The following is a 22,851-nucleotide window of genomic DNA, read 5'->3' as shown; positions in this document are numbered from 1 at the left end:
TAAATCTGGCTTTCCTCAGGACCTTTTTTAAAATAGAGTGTAGTGCAGGTTAAAAAGGAGTGTAATCCAGGCTATGTGTTACACTCACTAAGGTGTTTCTCTAAGTGTGAGAGGGAGGATTCCCTTCTCATATATGCGCTTAGATTTTGCAGCCAATGCATCCAGGAGTGAAGCGGTAAGGAGTTGACCAGCTTTTCTGGTCAGAGCCTGCCTTGTACCTGTTGCACCGTCCTCGTACTCCGGTAGTACGAAGACGAGTACGAGGGATTCCCCCCTCTCACACTTAGAGAAACACCTTAGTGAGTGTAACACAGTTATTAAAATTTAATTTACCCTCGGGTACTGGGACCCTCGCCAAGCCGTTTTAACTCACACTTCACTTTACACCTCACACTGCACTCTCAGGCGTCGCAGCACACCCAGGACACATTAGGTGTCACTGGGTGGGCCCGATGATGAAGCATGCCACCAACCAGGTTGGTGGGTGAGGGCTTCATGAACTCACCAACGAGGTGCCCATGTATGACAAATCTAATCAGAGTCCTAACAATATTGGTCATATTTAAGCTAGTCTCTTTTGATAACACATATAAACTAAGGGGACTCGGACTAGTCCTCTCTCTCTCTCTTGATACGCGCATACTTCTAAGCTCAACATTTAGGGGCCGTTTCTGATGTCAGACAGACTTGAGTCCATCCGACATCGGTCAGGAACCATGACCTAATGACCTACTGACGTCAGTTACAGCCCTGCAAGTGCGAGGCGACTGAACCCTGTTCGGTCGCACTCGTATGTTTCACAATAGGAGCATGCATTCCGAGCCAATTGCATGCCTGTAATGTGACATGCAGGGGTGTGGTCCACCCCTGCACCCTGTGGCAGGCACCCCTAGGTGCCTGCCACCGGGTGCAGGGATCAACAGAACCCCCAGGTGCCCCCAGGCTGCCATTTGGAGGCCTCCCACCCATGGGGACCCTACTGGGGCCCCCAAAGACAGTTTACGACTGCCTTTTAATGCCAGACACACTGGCATGAAAAGGCGGTGGAACCCTGCTGTTGTACTCCCTCGGCCGTAAAGAGGCGGCTGGGGAGTACTGAAGGTTTCCGGACGGGCTCTGCCAGCCCTTCGTAAGCCATCTGTAAGTCCGGGTCGGATTCCTTTCCGACCAAGCCGATCAGAATGGCTCTGTTGGAAAGGAATCTGGTCGGCACGTTCCGATGCAGGCGGTAGGGCTCCGACCCTCGTTCAGAGCCCTTCCGTCCGAAATCAGAATCGGGCCCTTAGCGTAGCAGTTTATGAACTAGAATAACATGAGGGTTACAGGATGACATAAAAGGAGATAAGATCATTATAAGCTGACCCAGATAAGAGTCATTCAGGGTTCTGAGTCTCTTGCAAGCACAATAAGAGAAATTGCTACTGTATGATGACAAAAATTCAAATGTGATTTGGTGGAATAGTTAAACTTCTACACTAATCACAAGTCATTGATAATTACTTTGATGCACCTTTTCAACCAGCACTTTTCTTAATTTGCCCAGACAGACATAGGACCTGATTACAATCTTAATGGATGGGATATCCGTCATCATTGTGATGGAGTAACCCATCCTCCATGATCGTAATCAGGTGAATAGACCGATCATATGCAAATTGGCTCTAGTTCTGCTCCAATAGCAAGAATCCATCATGAACTGTACTGTGAAGCCTTGTCCCTATTTTAAAAATAACTCGATGGTATTCATTGCTTCCAAGTCCAAGAGTAGAAGTGCCTTGTAAAATTCTTTCCAAAAAAGAGAACCCATTGCAGAACAACTCTGTTATCTACTAAAATATCAAGACCATTTTTAAAACAGATCCTATGTTCTCTAAATATGTTAAATTGCCATTGTATGCAATGGTACTGACTTTCATATCTGTATTTTATATATGAGCCTTCCATGTAGCCTAATGAGTCAGCATACATCTACAAATGCATGCTCAAAACACGTACAAAAGCCACATATTCACAATAAAGATAAATAAGAATATATCTAAAAGCCACAAAAATAATCCTTCCAATTGAGATTAACAATCTTATGCTGACACACACATCTTGAAGCTTCTTCTGGGAATGTTACCTTGCTTCCAGGAAAATGAAATGGATTCTTGAGCTGTTAAAAATTAACACCTATATTAATAACTGGTTTCAAAATTGATGCAAATTTATAAGATTGTCAGTGCTATGGAGGTAATGTATAAAGAAATCACATGAGTGGTAAACTTATTTTATAATTTTGCTGTCTTAGAAGATTGCTTTGATGTATTTTAAACATCAAGGATTGCTGCTTTTCTTGTGCAATTGTATCCAAAGGATAGGCTAGTTTTTAATTATTGCCCCGAGCTCACACATCACTATACCTTATTGTGGACTTTTTTCTGCGTATCATGATATGTTTATTTTGAGATTTAAAGACAGCAAACCTAGATACAAACTACTGGAGTACTGCAAGGCAAAATAATAGAAGTATCCAGGAAGGGATGAAGGAGAATATGCAAAAAGGACAAGAGAATTACCAGCTACCACCAATGGAAAATCCGGGAATGTGTCAAAATGTATGGGTGGATGCTTGGGAACACCCATGCTCCACCCATGGAACTCATCCTTGGGGTAGAGTAACTCAAGGAGGTGATTTGCTGTGCCTTGTGTTACTCCTGATTTATCAAGCCGTGCTGTGCCATGCCAGGTGGCCTTGCATGACTTGATCAATCTCACTTAGGTTCTGCATCACTCTTGTGCCTACTTGTATGCTGCAAGGGTGATTCAAAACCTTTATAAATTTGCCCCGAGATGCATAGCAACAGAAGACTTGCCATTTTGGATTCATCCACCTGTATTTTCTCTCTTGAGCATAATGAGGTTCGTAATCCCCCCTCTTCCAGGTTGGCTTTTCCTTGGGCAATCTCGCTCAACACACTGTGGGAAGCCCTGTGTCCTACTTTCAGCACCGGGTGAGAAAATGTTTTGTTGTTTAACCAGACTAGTCAGATAACTATATAGTTGTTTTAACAATTAAGTTCAATGATTAAGTGGAAATTTAGCCCACTGGGACAAGCTACTACCATCCTGGAATTTATACGAGATGGTCTGTATGGATCCTGTGTTGTAAATACATTCTCAGAGAGTTGTGGCTGGATCACATTGCCGAGGAGTACTAAGTGAGCAGATGATGGACCACTGTGGATTGGTTTATCTACCAGTTTCGGGATGGAACTCATGGATAGCCCATTGCTCCTCAGTTAGAGCTTAGTCAAGAGAGAAATAAGGCACAATCTCTGGTACAATAATGAGGAATATTTCCTGCTTATTGTACTTGAATCTCAGCCTACAGGTAATAGTTTAAGAATGGTGTAAGATGGTCTCTTGAAGATACTAAAGTCTTTGTCTCCTGTGAGAAGCTTGCAACCTATTGTGGATGTATTTTGAGTGCGGAAGCAATGGGAGCTAAAATGTCCTGTAGCAGAAGAATCTTGCAGCACATTTGAGGATATCCCTTACATCTGGTGATTTACAATGATTACTGAAGTGCCTGTTCGCTAGATTATCAAACAGTTTGCATCTAGCCTGATATGGGGAAGGTTTGCAATCAAAAATCCTGAAAATGTAACATACAGTCAGGAAAGAGTGCAACATCACCGCAGAGAGACACTTAAAAAAACAAGGTTAGATGCTTTTTTCAGGGTACTACTGGCCTCTGTGAGGATTGATTACTTCTATTGGGTGTTTATGATGCCATCTGTCAGGCAGAGGGAATTTCCTCTTAAAGGCACCTTTGCTGTCTCGAAATCTCCTATCTTTGGTTTTCATCCAATTAGCACATTGGTTGGAGTATTTAAATCAAATGAAGCGATATTTCATTCCATCTCATGAATGTTTCAGTATTTGATTTAAAACTATATGTACCCAAATAGGTTAAGTAAAAATTATCCCACCATTAACTATGTCTCACCACTTTTGTGTTCTCTTCACTTTAGGTGGCTTTCAATTATTACCTTTTTCTTTTCTTGAATATATCTTGAGTAGGTCCTTTGAGTTCTCTATTCTTTTACATGTGAATGGTTTTATTACTCATTCACTGTACCAACATCAATCAAAGACATAGCATATTCTCATCACATACCGGTATGGCAATTCATACCAATTTTCCTAGTTCAGACTTATATTTGAACAATTTGCAGACTATGAAACATTTAAACTCTTGGGTCCTCTGCACCTGACATGAGAGAGCACTGGGATAGAAGGGCAGACAAAACAGGAGCAGAATGGTCACCTATAACATACATTCACTCACTGAAAGTTCATTTATTAATGCAATTCCCCCCTCTTTCTCCCTCCCTCCATCATCTTTAGTGAAAATGGATGCCATTCAATCCTTCAGGAGTAGCAATAAAACATAAAATCAAGAAAATCCTTTAATCACCAGCACTCTAGTTCTTTGCAGCCCTTCTAATAGTACCCATACATTTTGCTTTAGTTTCCATTTTAAAAAGATTTGGGTATTTTTTGCCCTGCAATGACCCAGGAGCAGGCACATCCATGTATCTCCAATTTTCAAAGCAGTCTTTTTGCTCTATCTCTTATCACTCAATTTCTCTAGGTAAGGTTTATGAGCAATTACAGAGATTTCATATGCCTCTTTGGACCATGAACCATTAGTGGTAACTAGGCTAAGTTATGAACATCAAATATCATGGTATTGATTCCTCCACAAACAGTAAGAGCTTGATTACGAATGCCCCAGAGCGTTACTCTGTATGTTTTGCACTCAATGAAATGTTGACACCCATGATTCTGATATTCTATGGTGTAACACATAGGATGTTGTCTCAGATATTCTCAAAATGGGGTATAGCATGTGTATTTAATGCTTACTGCATGTTCAGGTAATTACCCAACCTGTTTCTCCTGTTAAATTCTGGCAAGTTGATCTGCTGATATTTATCAAGAGGTTAATGTTTATCATATCTGACAGGTACCGGGTGTGATAGCCATTGCACTACTTATACTCAGTCCCTTAGTCTGCCAGCTCTGTGGAAACTTGGGAACGTTGTCACACAAATATTCTGAGATCAACAACTGAATGCATTATCAGAATCCTCTGTCTCATCTTCTGTTGGAATGATGGAATATATTGTTCAGTTGTGAAACCCTTTTCACATTCTCACACTGCTGTTCATTCTAAAACTCTGATATCTATGTTGTTTGCTTTATTTATTTTACCATAGAGAGGAGGCAGTACGTACTGTTTGCTTTTCATTCATATTTATATTTCCATTATGATTTGCATAACCTGTAGTACTATTAGGTATTAGAATGAACAGGTCAACATTTGGGTGAGATCCTATAAGGCTTTGGTCAATGTCTGCATTGCAAATACAGGTCAAGAGTCAAGTTGAAGATACTAATCACCATAATCTGACAGTTGCCAGTTCCAGCTTTTAGCTTCTGCTTCATCATAAAATTGCAGACTAGAGTTCTCCAGAGCGAGGCTGACCTTATACAACTCTCGAGGTTATTCCATGGTATTTTCTTTCCATCACAAGGGATTTTTGCTTAGCATTTTATCCATGAAAGGAGTCGTTTTAATCATTATTTGTATATCAGTGGTAACCAGTTCAACCTCTTTATATTCAGGTAGATGAGTTCAGTGCTTGAGCTCGTGAAACACACTATGATGCAAAGTTTTGTAATCTTTGTGTAATGGTGCTCCTCCGAACAAACCATTTGAGGACTAAATGCAAGACACAATAACCGCTCTTTCTTTTTAACAATCCCTTCTATTTTTGTCTCCAAAAATTGATTTTAGCTAATGACCCTATGTGATGGTTACAGTTTTTTAGGTCTGAATCCTGTGCACTTCTATCTTTATTTTTGTCTTCATCTAGATATATTGTCCTCAATACTTACCTATTTGTTTTTCTAATGTAGTGTGTTGATCAACACTTAGATACACATGAATTGAGCTACACAACATTCACCAAAGAATTTGAGCTTTCAAATAGTAGTCTGTAATGTGTAAATCCTACTTGATAGATATTTTGACTCTGAGTGACTTTAAAGGCATGATCCTGATTCACAAGGGTAACTTTCACGTTTGAGTAACTTTACACTTTTGAGTAATATATTACTTTCGGTATTCACAAACTCCAAGTGTAAACTTCCTGCAAAAACGTAAGTTAGTTGTCTTCACGTCCTGAGTGTAGCAACTGACTTACTTTTGTGTGGGTTGGTGGTCTCCTTCCTTAAAGCCTTCCATTACCCTCCTTGAACTCGTCTTACTCCTCTCTAATCCCATCACTTTTGTAGTAAATGTGTGTCCCTTCGTTTAGCCACTCTCTGTGTCCCTCCCAAATTTACTACTGAACTCTATACTTATGTGTGTGGACTTTGATTTGGAGTGGAGAACTCCACACCATAGGATATGTGGAGGTGTAAAACTCCCCGCCTAGTTTGTGAATTGCAATTTTTTAATACGTTTTGTTGTACTACAAAACATACTTCAAAGTGCACTTCATGAATCAGGACTGGAATTTTCCCAAAATGTGTGAATCACTATTTCTGCAGTATAAAGTTTTATTGTTGTTTTGGTCAAAAAGCAAACTCTTCAATCAATCAATCAATCATATCATTTGTAAAGCGCACTACTCACCCGTTAAGGTCTCAAGGTGCTGAGGTGGGGAGTGCTGCTACTGCTCGAAAAGCCAGGTCTTGAGGAGTTTTCTGAAGTTCAGCAGGTCTTGGGTCTGCCGTAGGTGGATGGGGAGGGTGTTCCAGGTCTTGGCGGCGAGGTGGGAGAACGATCTGCTGCCTGAGGTTGCTCTTCGGAAACGGGGGACTATAGCGAGGGCGAGGTCGGCTGAACGGAGCTGGCGGGTGGGGGTGTAGAAGCTGAGTCGTCTGTTGAGCAACGTTGGTCCGGTGTTGTGGAGTGCCTTGTGTGCGTGGGTGAGACGCTTGAAGGTTATCCTCTTGTTGACCGGGAGCCAGTGCAGGTCTCTCAGGTGGGGTGCGATGTGGCTGCGGCGAGGGATGTCGAGGATCAGGCGGGCAGAGGTGTTCTGGATGCGTTGGAGCCGTCTCAGGAGTTTGGCCGAGGCTCCTGCGTAGAGGGTGTTTCCATAGTCCAACCTGCTGCTGACAAGGGCCTGGGTGACTGTTCTTCTGATTTCAGTGGGGATCCACTTGTAGATCCTACGGAGCATACGGAGGGTGTTGAAGCAGGAGGAGGAGACGGCGTTGACCCCTAGGTTGCGTGCGTGGTCGGTGGGTGTTGGAGCGGTTCCCAGTGCGGTCGGCCACCAGGAGTCGTCCCAGGCCGAAGGGTTGGATCCGAGGATGAGGACCTCCGTCTTGTTTGAGTTCAGCTTCAGTCGGCTGTTCCTCATCCATTCAGCAACGGCCTTCATTCCTTCGTGAAGGTTGGTTTTGGCGGTGTGGGGGTCCTTGGTGAGGGAGAGTATCAGCTGGGTGTCATCGGCGTAGGAGAGGATGTTGAGCTCGTGCCGATGGGCGACGTGGGCGAGCGGTGCCATGTAGATGTTAAACAGAGTTGGGCTGAGGGATGAGCCCTGGGGTACGCCGCAGATGATCTCGGTGGCTTCGGAGCGGAAGGGGGAAGGCGGACGCTCTGTGTTCTGCCGGAGATGAAAGAGGTGGTCCAGTCCAGGGCCTTCTCTTGGATCCCAGCGTTGGGGAGGCGTGTTCGTAGTGTGGTGACAAACCGTGTTGAAGGCGGCTGACAGGTCCAGGAGGATGAGGGCCGCCCTTTCTCCGTTGTCCAGCAGGGACTTGATGTCATCTGTGGCGGCGAGGAGGGCAGTCTCGGTGCTGTGGTTTCTGCGGAACCCGGACTGGGAAGGGTCCAGGATGTTGTTCTCCTTGAGGTAGCGGGTCAGTTGTTCGTTGACGGTCTTCTCGATGACCTTTGCCGGGAATGGGAGCAGGGAGATGGGCCGGATGTTCTTGAGGTCCTTGGGGTCCGCCTTGGGTTTCTTGAGTAAGGCGTTGATCTCGGCGTGCTTCCAGCTCTCCGGGAAGGTTGCTGTCTCGAAGGAGGTGTTGATGACTTTCGGGAGATGGGATGCGATGGATGTGCTGGCGTTGTTGTAGATGTGGTGTGGGCATGGATCTGACGGAGATCCGGAGTGGATGGTATTCATGATCTTGATGGTGTCATCGTCATTGATGTTGGTCCAGTAGAGCAGGCGGTTGGTGCGGATGGTGGTCGTGGGGGTGGAGATCTCAATGGTTGTCGGGGTGGTCGTGGTGTTGAAACTGTCGTGGATGTCTGTGATCTTGCGGTGGAAGAAGGTGGACAGCGAATTGCACAGGTCTTTCGAGGGTGAACGTCGTTGGTGTTGGAGCTGGGGTTGGAGAGTTCCTTTACGATGTTGAAGAGCTCCTTGATGTTGTGCGCATTGTTGTCTAGGCGGTCTTTGAAGGAGGCCCTTTTGGCGGATCTGATGAGGTGATGGTGTCTGCGGGTGGCATTCTTGTGGGCGGCGTGGCTGTCCGATGTTCGTTCACGGAGCCAGATCTTCTCCAGCTTTCGGCAGGTTTGCTTGGAGGCCCGGAGATCTTCAGTGAACCAGCTGGCTTTCTTGTTGGTATGATTGTTGGAGTGTTTCTTGATCGGGGCGAGGGTGTTGGCGCAGTCGTTGATCCACTGTCTGAGGTTGCGGGCGGCGGTGTTGGGGTCGGTATGGTCGGCGGGTGGGCTCTGGACGAGGGTGGTGGTTAGCTGGTCTTCGATGCCTTTGCTCCAGCAGCGGTGAGGCATCTGTTGGGTGCGGTGGTGCGTGGTGGGTTTCTTGAAGGTGAAGTGGATGCAGCGGTGGTCGGTCCAGTGGAGTTCGGTGGTATGGTTGAAGGAGACGTGGGGGCTTGCGGAGAAGATGGGGTCAAGCATGTGACCGGCGGAGTGGGTGGGTGTTGTGACGAGTTGTCTGAGCCCGAGGTTGGCTAGGTTGTCGATCAGGGTGGTGGAGTTGGTGTCGTCATTGTTCTCGAGGTGGAAGTTCAGGTCCCCGAGGAGGATGTAGTCCGTGGAGGCGAGGGAGTGTGTGTTGACGAAGTCCGCGATGGAGTCGCTGAACTGTGGTCGGGATCCGGGCGGTCTGTAGATGAGGGTTCCTCTGAGTGTGGTGGGGATCTGGAAGTACAGGTGTTTGGTGGTGCTGAGGGTGTCGTCGGTGTTGGTCCAAACTCTGAGAGTGTTCCTGTGGACGATGGCGATTCCTCCTCCCACTCTGTTGGTGCGGTCCTTGCGGGTGATCTTGTAGCCTTCCGGGACAGCTATGGCTATGTCGGGTGCCGAGGCGGGGTTCAGCCAGGTCTCCATCAGGAAGGCGACATCTGGGGAGGTTGAGTAGAGTAGGTCCCAGAGTTCAACGGCATGTTTTCGGGCGGAGCGGGTGTTGAGAAGGATGCATCTGAGGTGGTTGGGTTCTTTCCTGGTTGGCAGCATGGTGGGGCGGATGCTTATGAAGCTGCAGTTCCGTCAGGTGGGCACGGTCCAGGCATGGACTGGCACAGATGGGCTTGCCGTAGGTGCGCCAGCGGCTTCCATATGAGGGGATGTGGGAGGGAGGAGCAGCTGGGAGGTGGGAGCGGGCGGCGAATGGGATTGCAGGTGGGCGGGGCCGCAGGGTCGCAGCGGCGGGAAAAATGGGCGGGGGCCGTGGGAGAACTGGGCACAGGAAGGAAAAACAAGTTTAGGCAAGAAAACAAGTACAGGCACAGAGGAATAAAAACAAGTCTGGGCAAGAAAGCAAATTAGGCACAGGGGAATAAGAACAAGTCTGGGCAAGAAAGCAAGTACAGGCACAGGGGAATAAAAACAAGTCTGGGCAAGAAAGCAAGTACAGGCACAGGGGAATAAAAACAAGTCTGGGCAAGAAAGCAAGTACAGGCACAGGGGAAAAATACAAGATTAGGCAAAAACAATGCAGGCAGAGCCGTGCAGCAGCGTGTGGAGCGACCTGCCTGCGAGCAGGGTCATGGGTCGATCAAAGATAGGTTTTTTTGTTCTAATTGGTTGCATATATCATATTGTGGTGCTGATATCTTGCTCTGTGTTTCTCAGGCAGCACTCTGTCCAAGGCGGCGGAACCAACTTTTTTTTCTCCCTCTCCTTGAAGCCTGCACCTAGCGGTACCCGCTGCGCGGGTCCCGCGTCGCCTGGGAGGTCGGCCAGAAAACAACTATTAAGCGCATTGGAACTTTGCCAACTGAAACCTGCAGGGCTGCGAGCCGGCGGAGGCGCAGGACTACCTGTCCCAGGAGCGCCCGTCCGCCCGGCCACTTTGAAGCCACCTGGGCAGCTCTCCCTGCAGGCTCCTCCCTCCGTGGTTCGTTTTTAAAGGTCACAGGCTAGAGACTCCAGTGGGATACCTTGCTCTGTGTTTCTCAGGCAGCACTCTGTCCAAGGCGGCGGAACCAACTTTTCTTTCTCCCTCTCCTTGAAGCCTGCACCTAGCGATACCCGCTGCGCGGGTCCCGCGTCGCCTGGGAGGTCGGCCAGAAAACAACTATTAAGCGCATTGGAACTTTGCCAACTGAAACCTGCAGGGCTGCGAGCCGGCGGAGGCGCAGGACTACCTGTCCCAGGAGCGCCCGTCCGCCCGCCCACTTTGAAGCCACCTGGGCAGCTCTCCCTGCAGGCTCCTCCCTCTTTTTCCACCCTCGGCCATATAAGAATACCATCAGAGCCCCGCGGCGCGGGAGTGACCGGGAGAAGCCCGGGACAAGGGCGGGACCGTCTGTGGCCGTCCGGGGCCGAAGGAGGCCGGGCTGGGCCCACTCTCTGTCGCCTTCACCCTCCGATCCCAGCTGAACTGTGCTACAGGACCCTGCTATGTCCACAACGGTCCAAGGAGGAACTCCATCAAGGGCAGGGGGTAGTATTAATGGGCCCCTGGATAATTTTTTCAAACCAGCGAAGGGGGAAGGGGGAAAAGAAACCTCCCTAGAGAAGCGTAGGGGCGAGCGCCGTCGCTCCATTGAGTCCATGAAAAATCGACCTATTAGCGAAATAATCCCCTACCCTATCTCTCAAGAGGAAAGTCCCCGTCAGGGCACTCCGGTTATATCAAACCAAGAGGACGTCCCTATACTCTTACGGGATACTGTTCCTAATCCCGACACACTTCTTGATCAGTTCATGGAAGTTACCCCACCATCAATCGACAGTAATACAATGGTTGATTTGATTATTCTAACATCTCCGGTAGCTAAAACTAAGAAAACCAAGCCTAAGCAGTCCGTGGTGGTGGAGATACACGGCCCTCCACCCAACAAGCATAGAAGAAAGACAAGGGGTGGGCAGGGGAAAATTAAAACTCCCCACTCTGACTTTGGGAAAAATCATAAGCCGGTGCACTCCCCTGATAGGCCCAGAGTGAATGTACAAGTAGCCGCTCCCCCCAAGAGTAACAATTCACCTACTGTTGTTGCTAACAGTGACTTAGGGACCACCCTATCTAATACATCATCTCCTGCTGTAACTCTCGGGAGCATAGAATTGTTACTAAAATCACTTCTGACGCCTATCAGTGAGAGTCTAAAAAAAATAGAGACCAGGCTTACTACCTTAGAAGCTACCCTAGTTAGTCTGAATGCTGCGACTAGCAAACAGAATAAAGCTGCTGGGCCAAATCCCTCTGCAGGGTTCCCTCCCCGTTCACTAACATCCCACCCCAATGTGGGCCCTACACAGGGCACTCCCGTAGCCGCCCCCTTGCAACCACTTATGTCTATTCAACTACCACCCCCATTGAGCAGCCCTAATACTGTCCCTCTTGAGCTAGCAGCAGCAGCCACACATGGTCCATCCCTTGGCACAATCCATAGATCCCAACCAAACGTTAGTTCTTCCCCCACTCAGGAAGGGAGGCTTGCACCTAGAACCCGGAGACCGGATTTGCCCCCGGAAGCCAATAGCTTTATGGTAGTACTGGCGGGTGCCCCTTCTCTGGAAAGTGGTGAAAAAGAAAATTTTATAACACTCAAGAGGAAAGTCATCAAGTGGCTTAACTGGAATAGGCCCTTACCTCCTCATTTTAATAATGAGATCACCATGGTTAGAAGGGTACCTTGGCTGGGGAGGACGAGGAAAACAATCATGGGGGATTGTATCATGGTGTCCTTTCGCGACCCAGGCACAGTTCTACATATTTGTGCAGGGACGAATAGATCACTGGACTCCACTATACAGTCCCTGCCAGTCTCCTTCTTCTTCCCCCCCCCACCCGTATGTACCATGAGCCAGTACAAGGCAACTGGACAAGGATAGAGCGGAGACCCGGATATCGGGAACATGCCGTACGTCCAGTTAACCAACTGCCGGATACCCCTTTTTTCCATTATAATCGGTTTAACTGTTTGGGGGGGTTGGAAGGGGTTGATTGACTGTTTATAAACATAGCTCCGGAACTAATGACTACGGAAAATGGCTCCAGTGATTCTCCCGAGCCAGTTGGAGCCATTACAGAAATTGTACCCGATGTAACAAACTATGATCCAACTGAGCCGGCTCAATCCGATATTCCCCTTCCCGTGACTTCTGATACGGAGCATCTGAGACTTATCTGTTGGAATGTGGCTGGAATTGTCAACAAGCTGTCTACCCCAGACTGGGTTGCATACATTGAGACAGGGGATGTTTGCATGTTTCAGGAGACCTGGGCCAGGGAGGAACACACCCATCAGGGATACCAGTCTTTTTTTATTCCGGCCAGGTGGGAGGGCAACGGCCGTCCTTCTGGTGGATTAACAACATGGGTAGCTTCCCACCTAGGCTGTGAGGCTTCACGCTTAGTGGTACCATCTGACGACATCCTTGTGGTCCTACTATCCTGGCCGAATCAAGTAAAACTTGCCTTCATTAACATCTATTCTAGGCCAGTGGGAGTAGCCAGGGAGTCACCTACGATTGATGAGCTCGCAGCCTACCTAGCTGAAATACCCGGGGACTTACCCTATATAGTAGGGGGGGACCTAAATTCCCAATTTGAGCCACTGCCTGGCCTCTTAGAAGGCTTCCAGATGGAAGAAGAGGCCAGGTGGTCAGTACCACTGGTAGAAGCTCCTCCCCCGAAGGCTTGGACACCCGTAGCGTTGCAGATCACAGCCCTAACCCTAAAGTTTGGAATTAGAGCCTGTAATGGGCGAATTAAGTCAGATGTACCTAGTAGAACAACTTTTAACAGAGCGGGAAGAAAATCCCGCTTGGACTATGTTCTGGTACAGATAACCAACTGGCCTACCATTAGGGATTTTAGGGTTACCGAACGGCTGGAAAGTGATCACAACGCATTAGAACTGGATCTCATACACCCTGGCTTTCAACAACCCACAATAACGAGTGAGGGAAACTTACCTGAGTTGCTATTGGCCAACAACAAAAAAAGGATCAGGTGGGAAAAAATAGTTGCAAGCCAGGAGAAACTCCTGAAGCTTTATGCTGGGCTAATCCCCATCCTAGAGAGTGTAGGAGGCTTGGACATTGAGAGGGGCAATACTGAAACACTTGGTAAATTATACCAGGCCCATGAAGATCTTATAAAGGGTATGACTCCCTTCCTGTATAGTAACGCACATAATGCAAGGAGGGGGCAAGCGCCAAAAACCATGTGGTATAATACAGCCTGTAAAAAAGCAAAACAAGAACTTCTAAGAAATATTAAGGAGGGCTCAGGTGGGGAGGCGGTAAGAGAAAGCAGACGGGCATATAAAAAAGTACTCGCCCATGCTAAAACTGAATGGGAGGAGAGCCAATGGGAGGAGCTCAACAAATCCCTTGTAATGGGAGACCATAGAATGTTCTGGAGAATAGTGAATGGGGGGTCGGGGAATCTCCTTTCAGCTATTGAGCCCAACATCGCAGCTGGGGTTTGGCAGGCTCATTTTCAAACCCTTTATAGCTCGATGGGGGGAGATAGCATGGGTGATACTTGCAGTGCCCAGGTGGCATATGAGGGGGAACCAGTAACAGTGGGAGAGGTTAGGGCAGCAATAGCTGGTTTGGCCTCGGGCAAGGCGCCAGGACTCGATGACCTGCCTGGAGATCTTTTTAAGCAGGAACCAGATGTGTGGGCCCCATATCTAGCCGCTTTGTTTAATGGAGTCTTATGCGGCATGGAAGTCCCAAGTACTTGGCTGGGGGCGGAGGTGGTTCCCATATTCAAGAAGGGCTCGCCCCTGCTTCCAGCCAATTACAGACCAATTAGTCTGATTGATGTACCCCAGAAGCTCCTTGGGAGGGTACTGCTTAATCGGCTCCAGGACTGGGCAGAAGAAACGGGAGTCCTTAGTCCCTACCAGGCTGGATTTAGGAAGGGAGTATCAACGGTGGACCAGGTCTTCCGACTGAACATCATTTACTGGAGGACAGTGGTTTACGATGGTGGCAGCTTATACACAATATTTGTGGATTTAAGAGCCGCCTTTGATCTGGTGCCCAGAGGCAAACTCTGGAGGGTCCTGGCCGAGATGGGCGTACCTGCGGACATTTTAATAATCTTACAGAGGTTACACCACAACAACTATGCCAGGGTGCGGTGTGGAAAGTCGGGGGAGCTGACGGACAGATTCCCCGTTGACAGGGGGGTTAGGCAGGGCTGTGTGCTCGCACCGACCCTGTTCTGCCTCTTTGTCAACGGGGTAATCGCCCATTTGAATGGCATTGAACACACTGACGCTCCTAAATTGAACGGCAGCAGGGTGCCTGCAATCATGTTTGCAGATGACACCCTGCTGCTGTCCAAAACCCCAATGGGGATCCAGCGGATCCTTGATTCTTTCGTGGCCTTTTGTATGGATAGGGGCCTAGAAATTAATGTTGGAAAAACAAAATTCATGGTCCTGAATCCAAGTAAAAAATTGCGCCCGAATCCACTACTGGGAGAGGCACGGTTGGAGAGAGTCTCCACCTTCGACTACTTAGGTGTAACCCTGAATGAGTCCATGTCGTGGGGGGCACACCGGACCAAGGCCAACCGTAAACTGGTACAGACTACTGGGGGCATTGCGCGGATGCTGAAAAAATCGACTTATCGGCCTCTGGGTCCGCTCATCCAGATCTACAAGGCGCAGGCCAGGGGCGCCACAATGTACGGGGCGGAACTGTGGGGACACACACCAACTCGCAGTCTGTCGGTAACTGAGAATAATTTTATCAGGCAGATAACTGCACTCCCGCCAAGCACCCCGCTCCTTCCCCTGAGGTTGGATCTGGGATTGAGACCAATAGCCGATGAAATAGGACTGAGACCCATAGTCTTCTGGCAAAGACTGTGGAGCAGTGAAGCACTCTATGCCTACAGGGCCGAACTAGGGGAGCTGTTATCCCACCCAAAAGCGTTACAGATCCCCTGGTTAAAACATATTCAGAATCTATGTATGGTACTGGGGTTTCCTGATCTTTGGTCCGATCCTGCTGAGGCCTCACTAAACATCTCACGCAGAAATTTGGTTGATGCCTATCACGCCCATAAACTATCCTCGGCCGTGGAAAATCAGCGAGAGGGATCACTGACCTCTGTATTTATGTTAGGTAAAGATATATACAGGATGGAAAGGGTGTTGGACGCCATATCCCCCGTGCTGGCCAGGAAGCTGTTTCTGCAATGGAGATACGGCATCTTGCCCTTGCGGGCTTTTACGAGCTCCTGGACAAACTCGCCCACACCCAAGCAGTGTCCAACATGCTCTTATGCTGAGGAAAGTGATCTGCATGTAGTTCTGTTCTGCCCCACGTACTCGAAAGCGAGGAAATACTGGCTTCTCCCACTTATTAGAAATCTTGGTGGCAGAGAGTATCTCCCAATGTATAGAATTTTAAAAACTGATCTTTCGAGTCCAACTGTGTTTGCACTGGCTAAATTTCTTACCAATGTCTGGCATATTCGTACCAGTTTGCTGAAGTCACGGTCCTTGAGTTAGCTCCAAGTCTCTTTAAATGTAACCCTGATAGTCTTAACTTACAGATATGAACGATTTTATAATGTATAAATATGTTTTATTGCTATTGATGATGTTTTATGGTGTATATGTTTTATGCTGTTGTGTATCTTTGATGGCCGTATGGCCGAAATAAAGATTAAGAACATGATATTATGATAGTATCAGATTTAGAGCCTTCCTTAAACCAACTTTCTCTACCACAAGGATATCAATATTCTCTTCTTTCTCTTCATTAAAATTATCAAGTGCATATGAAACTGTGAAGCACACATTTAATATTGCAACTTTAAGGTTCTATTTGTTACCATTGTTTTTAAATGCTACATTACATCACAACTCATTTTCTATGAACTCTCTAATGTGATTCGAAGGATCATGTCATCTGTAAACCTCTCTTGAATATGTCAAGAATGTCATATTGCTTTCAGGGTTCAAATACAATTTGTGAAGGCTCCACTGACACTCATTTGTGTGCCTTGACTGATTGCTTGGGTGGCACACCACGATTTCTATACTCGGAAAGTGAGTACTTAACAAGCACCCTCTCCAATTCATACTGAATACTAAATCCTTCTGTTTTCTATCCACTAATTTAGCATTATTCTCTGTAAAAGCACGTGTAGTACTACAGTTATCCATGCATGTACACCGTTTACCTTTCAAGAGGCTACGCTCATTTAGAGACCACTTTTGCTAAAAAATAGAGGGATTTAATACCCCCAGTTGTTACAATGAATGCACCCTTGCCTCTCCTAAGTCACTTTCTCCATGTTCTTCCCTTTAACAATGCCTCCTCTCTTTTTTCCACACAATTCCCATTTCCATCAATCACACATCATATGCAAATGCTCTTCAGTTGGCACTTTTTGAACAATATTCATAATGCTACTATACCAAATTAAGGCATATTGTGCTTGCTGTGAGTTATCCTATGATGGTAGCATCAATGGATTTCCTCTGCTCTGTAAGAATCTACTCATGTGGCAAACATTGCAAACATGCTTGTTTGCCAAAATGCCAAAATTCTCATTGTCACTGCAGCGACGGTGGACATCACGAGTTTGGCAGGGAGCTGTGGGTTTCGGCAACACCAGTGGCCCACTTCGACAGGAAAGCATGTCTACAGAGACTTCTAACTATTGAAATCATACACCGCTGACAACATCATTGAGTTCTGGGGAGAGCCAAATACCTTCTTGGTGTCATCTCATCAAAAACGAATTTTGGCCTTGCCCACAATTGCTAGTATTCTGATAAACCTTGTGATGACTTTTCAGTGAGCTGCATAGCTTCTTCCCATTGCTACCCTTGTAATACTTCCCTTTCATGCTTTATTGAAATTGCATCATATCTTCATGACAATGCTCATAACACTAGTACAATTGCATATTGTTATTGTCTTATAGGAAGATCTTGTTGACAAAAACACACCAATTATTTGAAAGACTACCATTGATGATAAAACATAAATGAAGGTGAAATAATGATGGTGCTTTGCAGTGATATCATATGTACAGTTTAATCAAGCTGTGGCACCCAACTCATTATGCTTTTTCATAATATCTGCATATTGAAGGAAGAAGAATTAAAATCACTTGTTCTTTGTTTTCATTTGTGTTGCTTCTTTCTATCTCGCAGGTGATTCAGACAATAAGCGCGGTGGACAAAGACGAACCAGTCGAAGGACATAGGTTTTACTTCAAGGACGTTGCAGAAGCTCGAAACAACTCTAATTTTACAATCAGGGATAACAAAGGTGGCAGATTTCTTGTACTGTACAAGCGTGTTTTCTGTTTCATACTTGTATAAATATCATTCTTCAAAAGCTTTAAAACGTTGCAATTAGACCTAAATGTTTCTTAGGGAAAATATACAGCTTAGATAACGATGAAAAAAGGAATTCATTTTTTAATCATACATCAAGTAATTTTGAGGAAAAAAACACATTTGCAGAACAACAGGGCCAAACAGAGTAAATCATTCCTAACCTTTGGTGCGTAATACAAACACTGTTATAGAGTCACAAGCCCCTCCACGTTCAATTGTATGTAAATGCAGATTGGGATAAATATGCCATTTTATGCTATCATGAAAAATTGTAGGGAAGAGGCACGTTCTATACTTGTTTTCATTCTGACAGCTATGATCTAAATGTCAGATTTATAGCTTCGTGTGAAGATTGCATTGAATCAAATAAGGTACATTTTACTTATGATTGAGCTTCCAGTAAGGCAAATCGTACAACCGAGAGCATAATGTGATCTCTAAATGAAATGCGTTGTGTACAAATGTTCAGTTCTAATGAGATCTACATATGCTACAGTTATTTATTAACGCATGTCTAACCTGCCGGCCTTTAATACTGAAGGATGGATTACATATATGGCTATCTGTTTCATGGTATTTAATATGTTTATAGTTTCTCCTGTGTTTATCCATATCTAATTATTGCTCTTTTTGATTCCTTTTTCTTTGTAAATGTAAATTCTTACATGAATGCCTGATAACTTTTAATGCTATAGGTACCCATACATGATGCACCGATACACTCACATAAAACATGAGCCCTGTAGAACACCCGCAAGTGCAGCTGGTCGAAGTGCATTTTTTTGTGTCTTTTCAACCATTTCTATCGTTTACAGTGTACCTACATATACTATTATCACATTACACTCAGATCTTTACTATGGACCTAGTTGCTTTCTATGTAATAACTGTTTTGCATGTTGCGGGCAAGGGAGAATTGCTTCATTAACAAAAGCAAAGAAACAAATATGAAAAATACAGAACAACATTGTCATAAACTAGTTTTCCCAACGGTATTCCAACATGGGCCCGGGAAGGAGTCTCACTACATCATGTGGGATGGTCTATTGGGGTAGGCGGGTGTTCCACGGTTTGACACGTTCCACCTGTCTGTGACATACCATCACTATTTTAGTGCAGCGCCAGAGCCTTTGCTTTGCTCTTAGTGTCTTTCCATCTCATCCTCTAACCTCACCCTTAAAACACTGGTTGTCTACATGGGCTATATTTGACAAGTTTTTCCAGTTCCAGAATTATTGGAGCCACTCTCCGTACCTGGACAGGGTCAAGTTCAACCAGCAAGCACTCTGCCTCTACCCATTTGTGAGTTTCCCTCAGGCAGACCATCTGCAACTGAGACATTTTTACTTTCCCAACAAAGCTAAAGATTGTTTAATTATTAAGAGGGCCAGAGCTGTGCCCATAGCTCAGTTGTTTGAGGCTGTCCACGATGCACAGTGCAGTGTCTTAACAATGTGTATGCTAGGTCCCTTGTGATTCTGGGCTGATGCTTTTCAGGACATACGTAATGTGATGGGAGGTGTTAAGGTGTGGGTAACAGAAATATGACATTATCATTCAGAGCGGGATTGTAGGCTGGAGAATAAAGATGTCTATGAATCAGCGCCCTATGTGGCGTATTTTATTTACATGCTCCAGGGCTAGGAAAGATGCTAGAACTGGCGATGAGTAGGGGAGATGGGATCACTGACAGAATATCGACACCTAAGATATCCCCATACCACAGTATCAAGTTTTAAATATCAATGTACAAAATATCGACATCCTATATTTATAATAGTAAGTACAAAAGTATCGGAAAAAAAACTCGATGTAAAAATATAGTTGTACAAAACTTCGATTTTAATATATATATATATATATATATATATATAAATAGTCTTCCTCTTACAGGCAGACAGGGGGCACAACGGGATTTTAAAATTTTGATTTGCATGAAGGATGTGGCATAACGCGTTTTGGATTTCGCCTTCGTCAGATGCGTTTCCTCCCCTAATGCCACTGCCGCTGAAATCCTGAGTGTCTTTTATGCTGGCTCTTCTCAAGTAGAATGTTGCACACCTGAGCCTCGTTTCAATCAGGAATCACTTTGGTGGTTCACAGTGGAAAGACTGCAACTCCCAGAATGCAGTTTGTTCGGGTTGCGGTGTCGCGGTAAGTGATCCTGGTAGCCAGCTAGGAAAGATGCTAGAACTGGCGATGAGTAGGGGAGATGGGATCACTGACAGAATATCGACACCTAAAATATCCCCATACCACAGTATCAAGTTTTAAATATCAATGTACAAAATATAGACATCCTATATTTATAATGGTAAGTACAAAAATACAGCAAAACAAACTCGATGTAAAAATATAGTTGTACAAAACTTCGATTTTAATGAATACATATATATATATATATATATATATATATATATTACCTACTGGCGGTCGCCAGTAGGTAGTTATAGTTAGGATCGTTTTCCATAGGAAATCCGCAACATTCTATTGGGAATAACTTTGGCGCCGAATGAGGGATCTGCCTGTAATTTTCCTTAACTTTGCCTCGCTGCGCTGCGCTCCTTCTCTGAAAGTTTCGGGGGGATCCGCCAAGCGGGGGCCGAGATAAAAGGGGGGTTCCAAAACGTGTTTTCCCCATGTTAATTTCCATAGGGCGGTTGGACTCACTTTTAGCCCGAACGGCTGAATGGATTTCCACCAAACTTGGCAAAATTGTAGGGACTGGTACCCCGATGTGCCTTTGCTATGTCTCAAGATATATGTTCCAGTGGTTTTTACGAAAATTAACTTTGAAAAAACCATAGGTTTCAGGCCTTATATAGTTAGGAATTAGCATTTAAAAAACCTTTGAAATTCACTGAAAAAAACATAGGTTTCAGGCCTTATATAGTTAGGAATCAGCATTTTAAAAACCTTTGAAATTCACTGAAAAAACCATAGGTTTCAGGCCTTATATAGTTAGGAATTAGCATTTAAAAAAACCTTTGAAATTCACTGGAAAAACCATAGGTTTCAGGAGTTATATAGTTAGGAATTAGTTTTTAAAAAACCTTTGAAATTCACTCAAAAAACTATAAGTTTTAGTGGTGTTATAGTTAGCTGGACATTTTACTCATACAAAACCAATGAAATTGCTCCTATATAGTTAGTTGTACTAACTATTTTTCGCGCACCCGCAATCCACTGCTGATGATGTCACATATTAGATCATTCATGACATGGTCAGTGACATCACTGATGACATCTCAAATGACATCACTGATGCAAAAATTGGTTCTTTTTGGGTGCGCCCGGTTAGCGTAACGGGAAGTGGACTGGGGAGCGTACTACAAGGAAAGAAGAATGATTGACTTTTAACTTATTGTATGTTTATAGACTTGTTTTTCTGCTGAGTGACGTGTCGGCCTATCTCCACGGGATGCAGTCCCTACCATCTCGGCGTTTAAGCCCAGGGGGACCGGTAGTGTGGGAGAGATAACGGGGCATATTATCAAGGGGGTTTATCTCCGCTTTTTTGGCTTTAAAAGCCAAGAAAGCGGAGATAAAATTATCTCCGTATTACGTAGCTGTCGCTAACACCAGTTAGCGACCGCTAGTAGGAGATAGCGACCATCTTGGGCTCCACTTTGCATCTCAGTGATATTTATCACTAATGACATGCAAAGTGGGCATGCCAAGATGTTAGCGACTGGAAACAGTCGCTAACATCGCTATCTCCTATTACCAACTTTTGGAGATAAAAGCGCGAATATCTTCAAAAGTAACACCTGTCCTGAGCAGGTCTTAGCCATGTCATCCAATGGGAGGTGGATAACATGGCTAAGAGCATTAGCTCGGTAATGCATGAATATCGCTGACTTTTCAGCGATATTAATGCATTGCGGCCGTTTTTTATGGCATTTGCGATAAACCTTGATAATAGCAAGGTTTATCTGCGATAATTTCTGACGATGCTTAGCGGTAAAAAATTCGTTGCTAAGCATCGTTAGGGATAAATATCGCTTAACTTTGGTAATATGCCCCAACGTCTGTTAACGTTCGATTCGAAGGAAATGAGGAAGTGTTGAAAAACATTGTCTGCGCCATCTTGCCTTTTTTCAAATGCCACACTTTTGTCGTGCACGGCAGCCATTTTAGATGCCTTGACCAGACCCACTCTCTGCACGCTGTCGATCCGTAGCATGGCTCCCCACCCTCGCAAGCATCTTCCTCAGGCACTGGTCACCCCCGCTCTGTCTTATGCATGGGCAATAAACCTCCCCCCATCTGCGCTGCTCTTCCCTGAGAATCACACCCTGTGCCCGCCCGACACCTCCCTTTCGCCCTATTCACTACCGCACCCTCTGACACTCCTCTTCCTCTGTGTCCGATTGTCCAGGCCGGTCCCAGGCTATCAGCTAGCCCTGCAGATGTAGTTTATGGCCCCAGCTGTAAAGAATCACCCCTCTTCAAAGGAGTTATAGTAGATCAAGGCCCACACCCAATGAGATCCGTCACACCACACGCGTTCCTACTATCTGAAAACCATCCTGTATTGTGATTGGGGAGGGGACCGAGCCTGAAGCGGAAGATTCCAGGGATGACTCTTTGTACATCAAAGTTTTTACAATTATGTGTCACATTAAAAATATATAGCACTCCAACAAAGTAGTAGGAATATAAAACTTTAATAACTTATAAATATATACAACAAAACAAAAATAGTAAAAACATTTAAACAATGAAGAGACCGTGGTAATTTCTTTTGAATTATCCACTACATTTATTGAAATTGACAGCACCAATAATGAAATATTCTCACAAGGAGGAGATGACTTGAATGATTTTTTTGATCAATCTCTTGATGGCGAATTTATCGAATGTTTGGAGACCATAGAGTTACAAGAATCATCATTGCAGACTTTTCATGAGGAGATTCCTGATGAGATGATTGAAGAGGAAATTCCTGATGAGGACATGTTACTAGTTCTTTCAAATTATGAAAATTCAGAAGATGTTGCCTGGGTGCCGCACTGA

The 22,851-nt window shown here is 45.4% G+C and overlaps 1 protein-coding gene across 1 annotated transcript in view; it reads left to right on the top strand.

Moving 5' to 3' along the window:
* Window positions 1-22,851, top strand: part of CDH19 (cadherin 19) — a 1,180,733-nt gene that overhangs the window by 1,034,586 nt on the left and 123,296 nt on the right. The window contains exon 10 of the mRNA XM_078687509.1: window positions 17,644-17,761. Coding sequence (XP_078543635.1) covers window positions 17,644-17,761 — 118 coding nt within the window. The remainder of the gene's footprint in view (window positions 1-17,643; window positions 17,762-22,851) is intronic.

This window comes from Lissotriton helveticus, chromosome 4_1, assembly GCF_964261635.1.
Source record: "Lissotriton helveticus chromosome 4_1, aLisHel1.1, whole genome shotgun sequence".
Lineage (NCBI taxonomy): Eukaryota > Metazoa > Chordata > Amphibia > Caudata > Salamandridae > Lissotriton > Lissotriton helveticus.
Note: the sequence above shows the minus strand (reverse complement) of the source record. Positions and strands in the feature narration are given on the sequence as shown.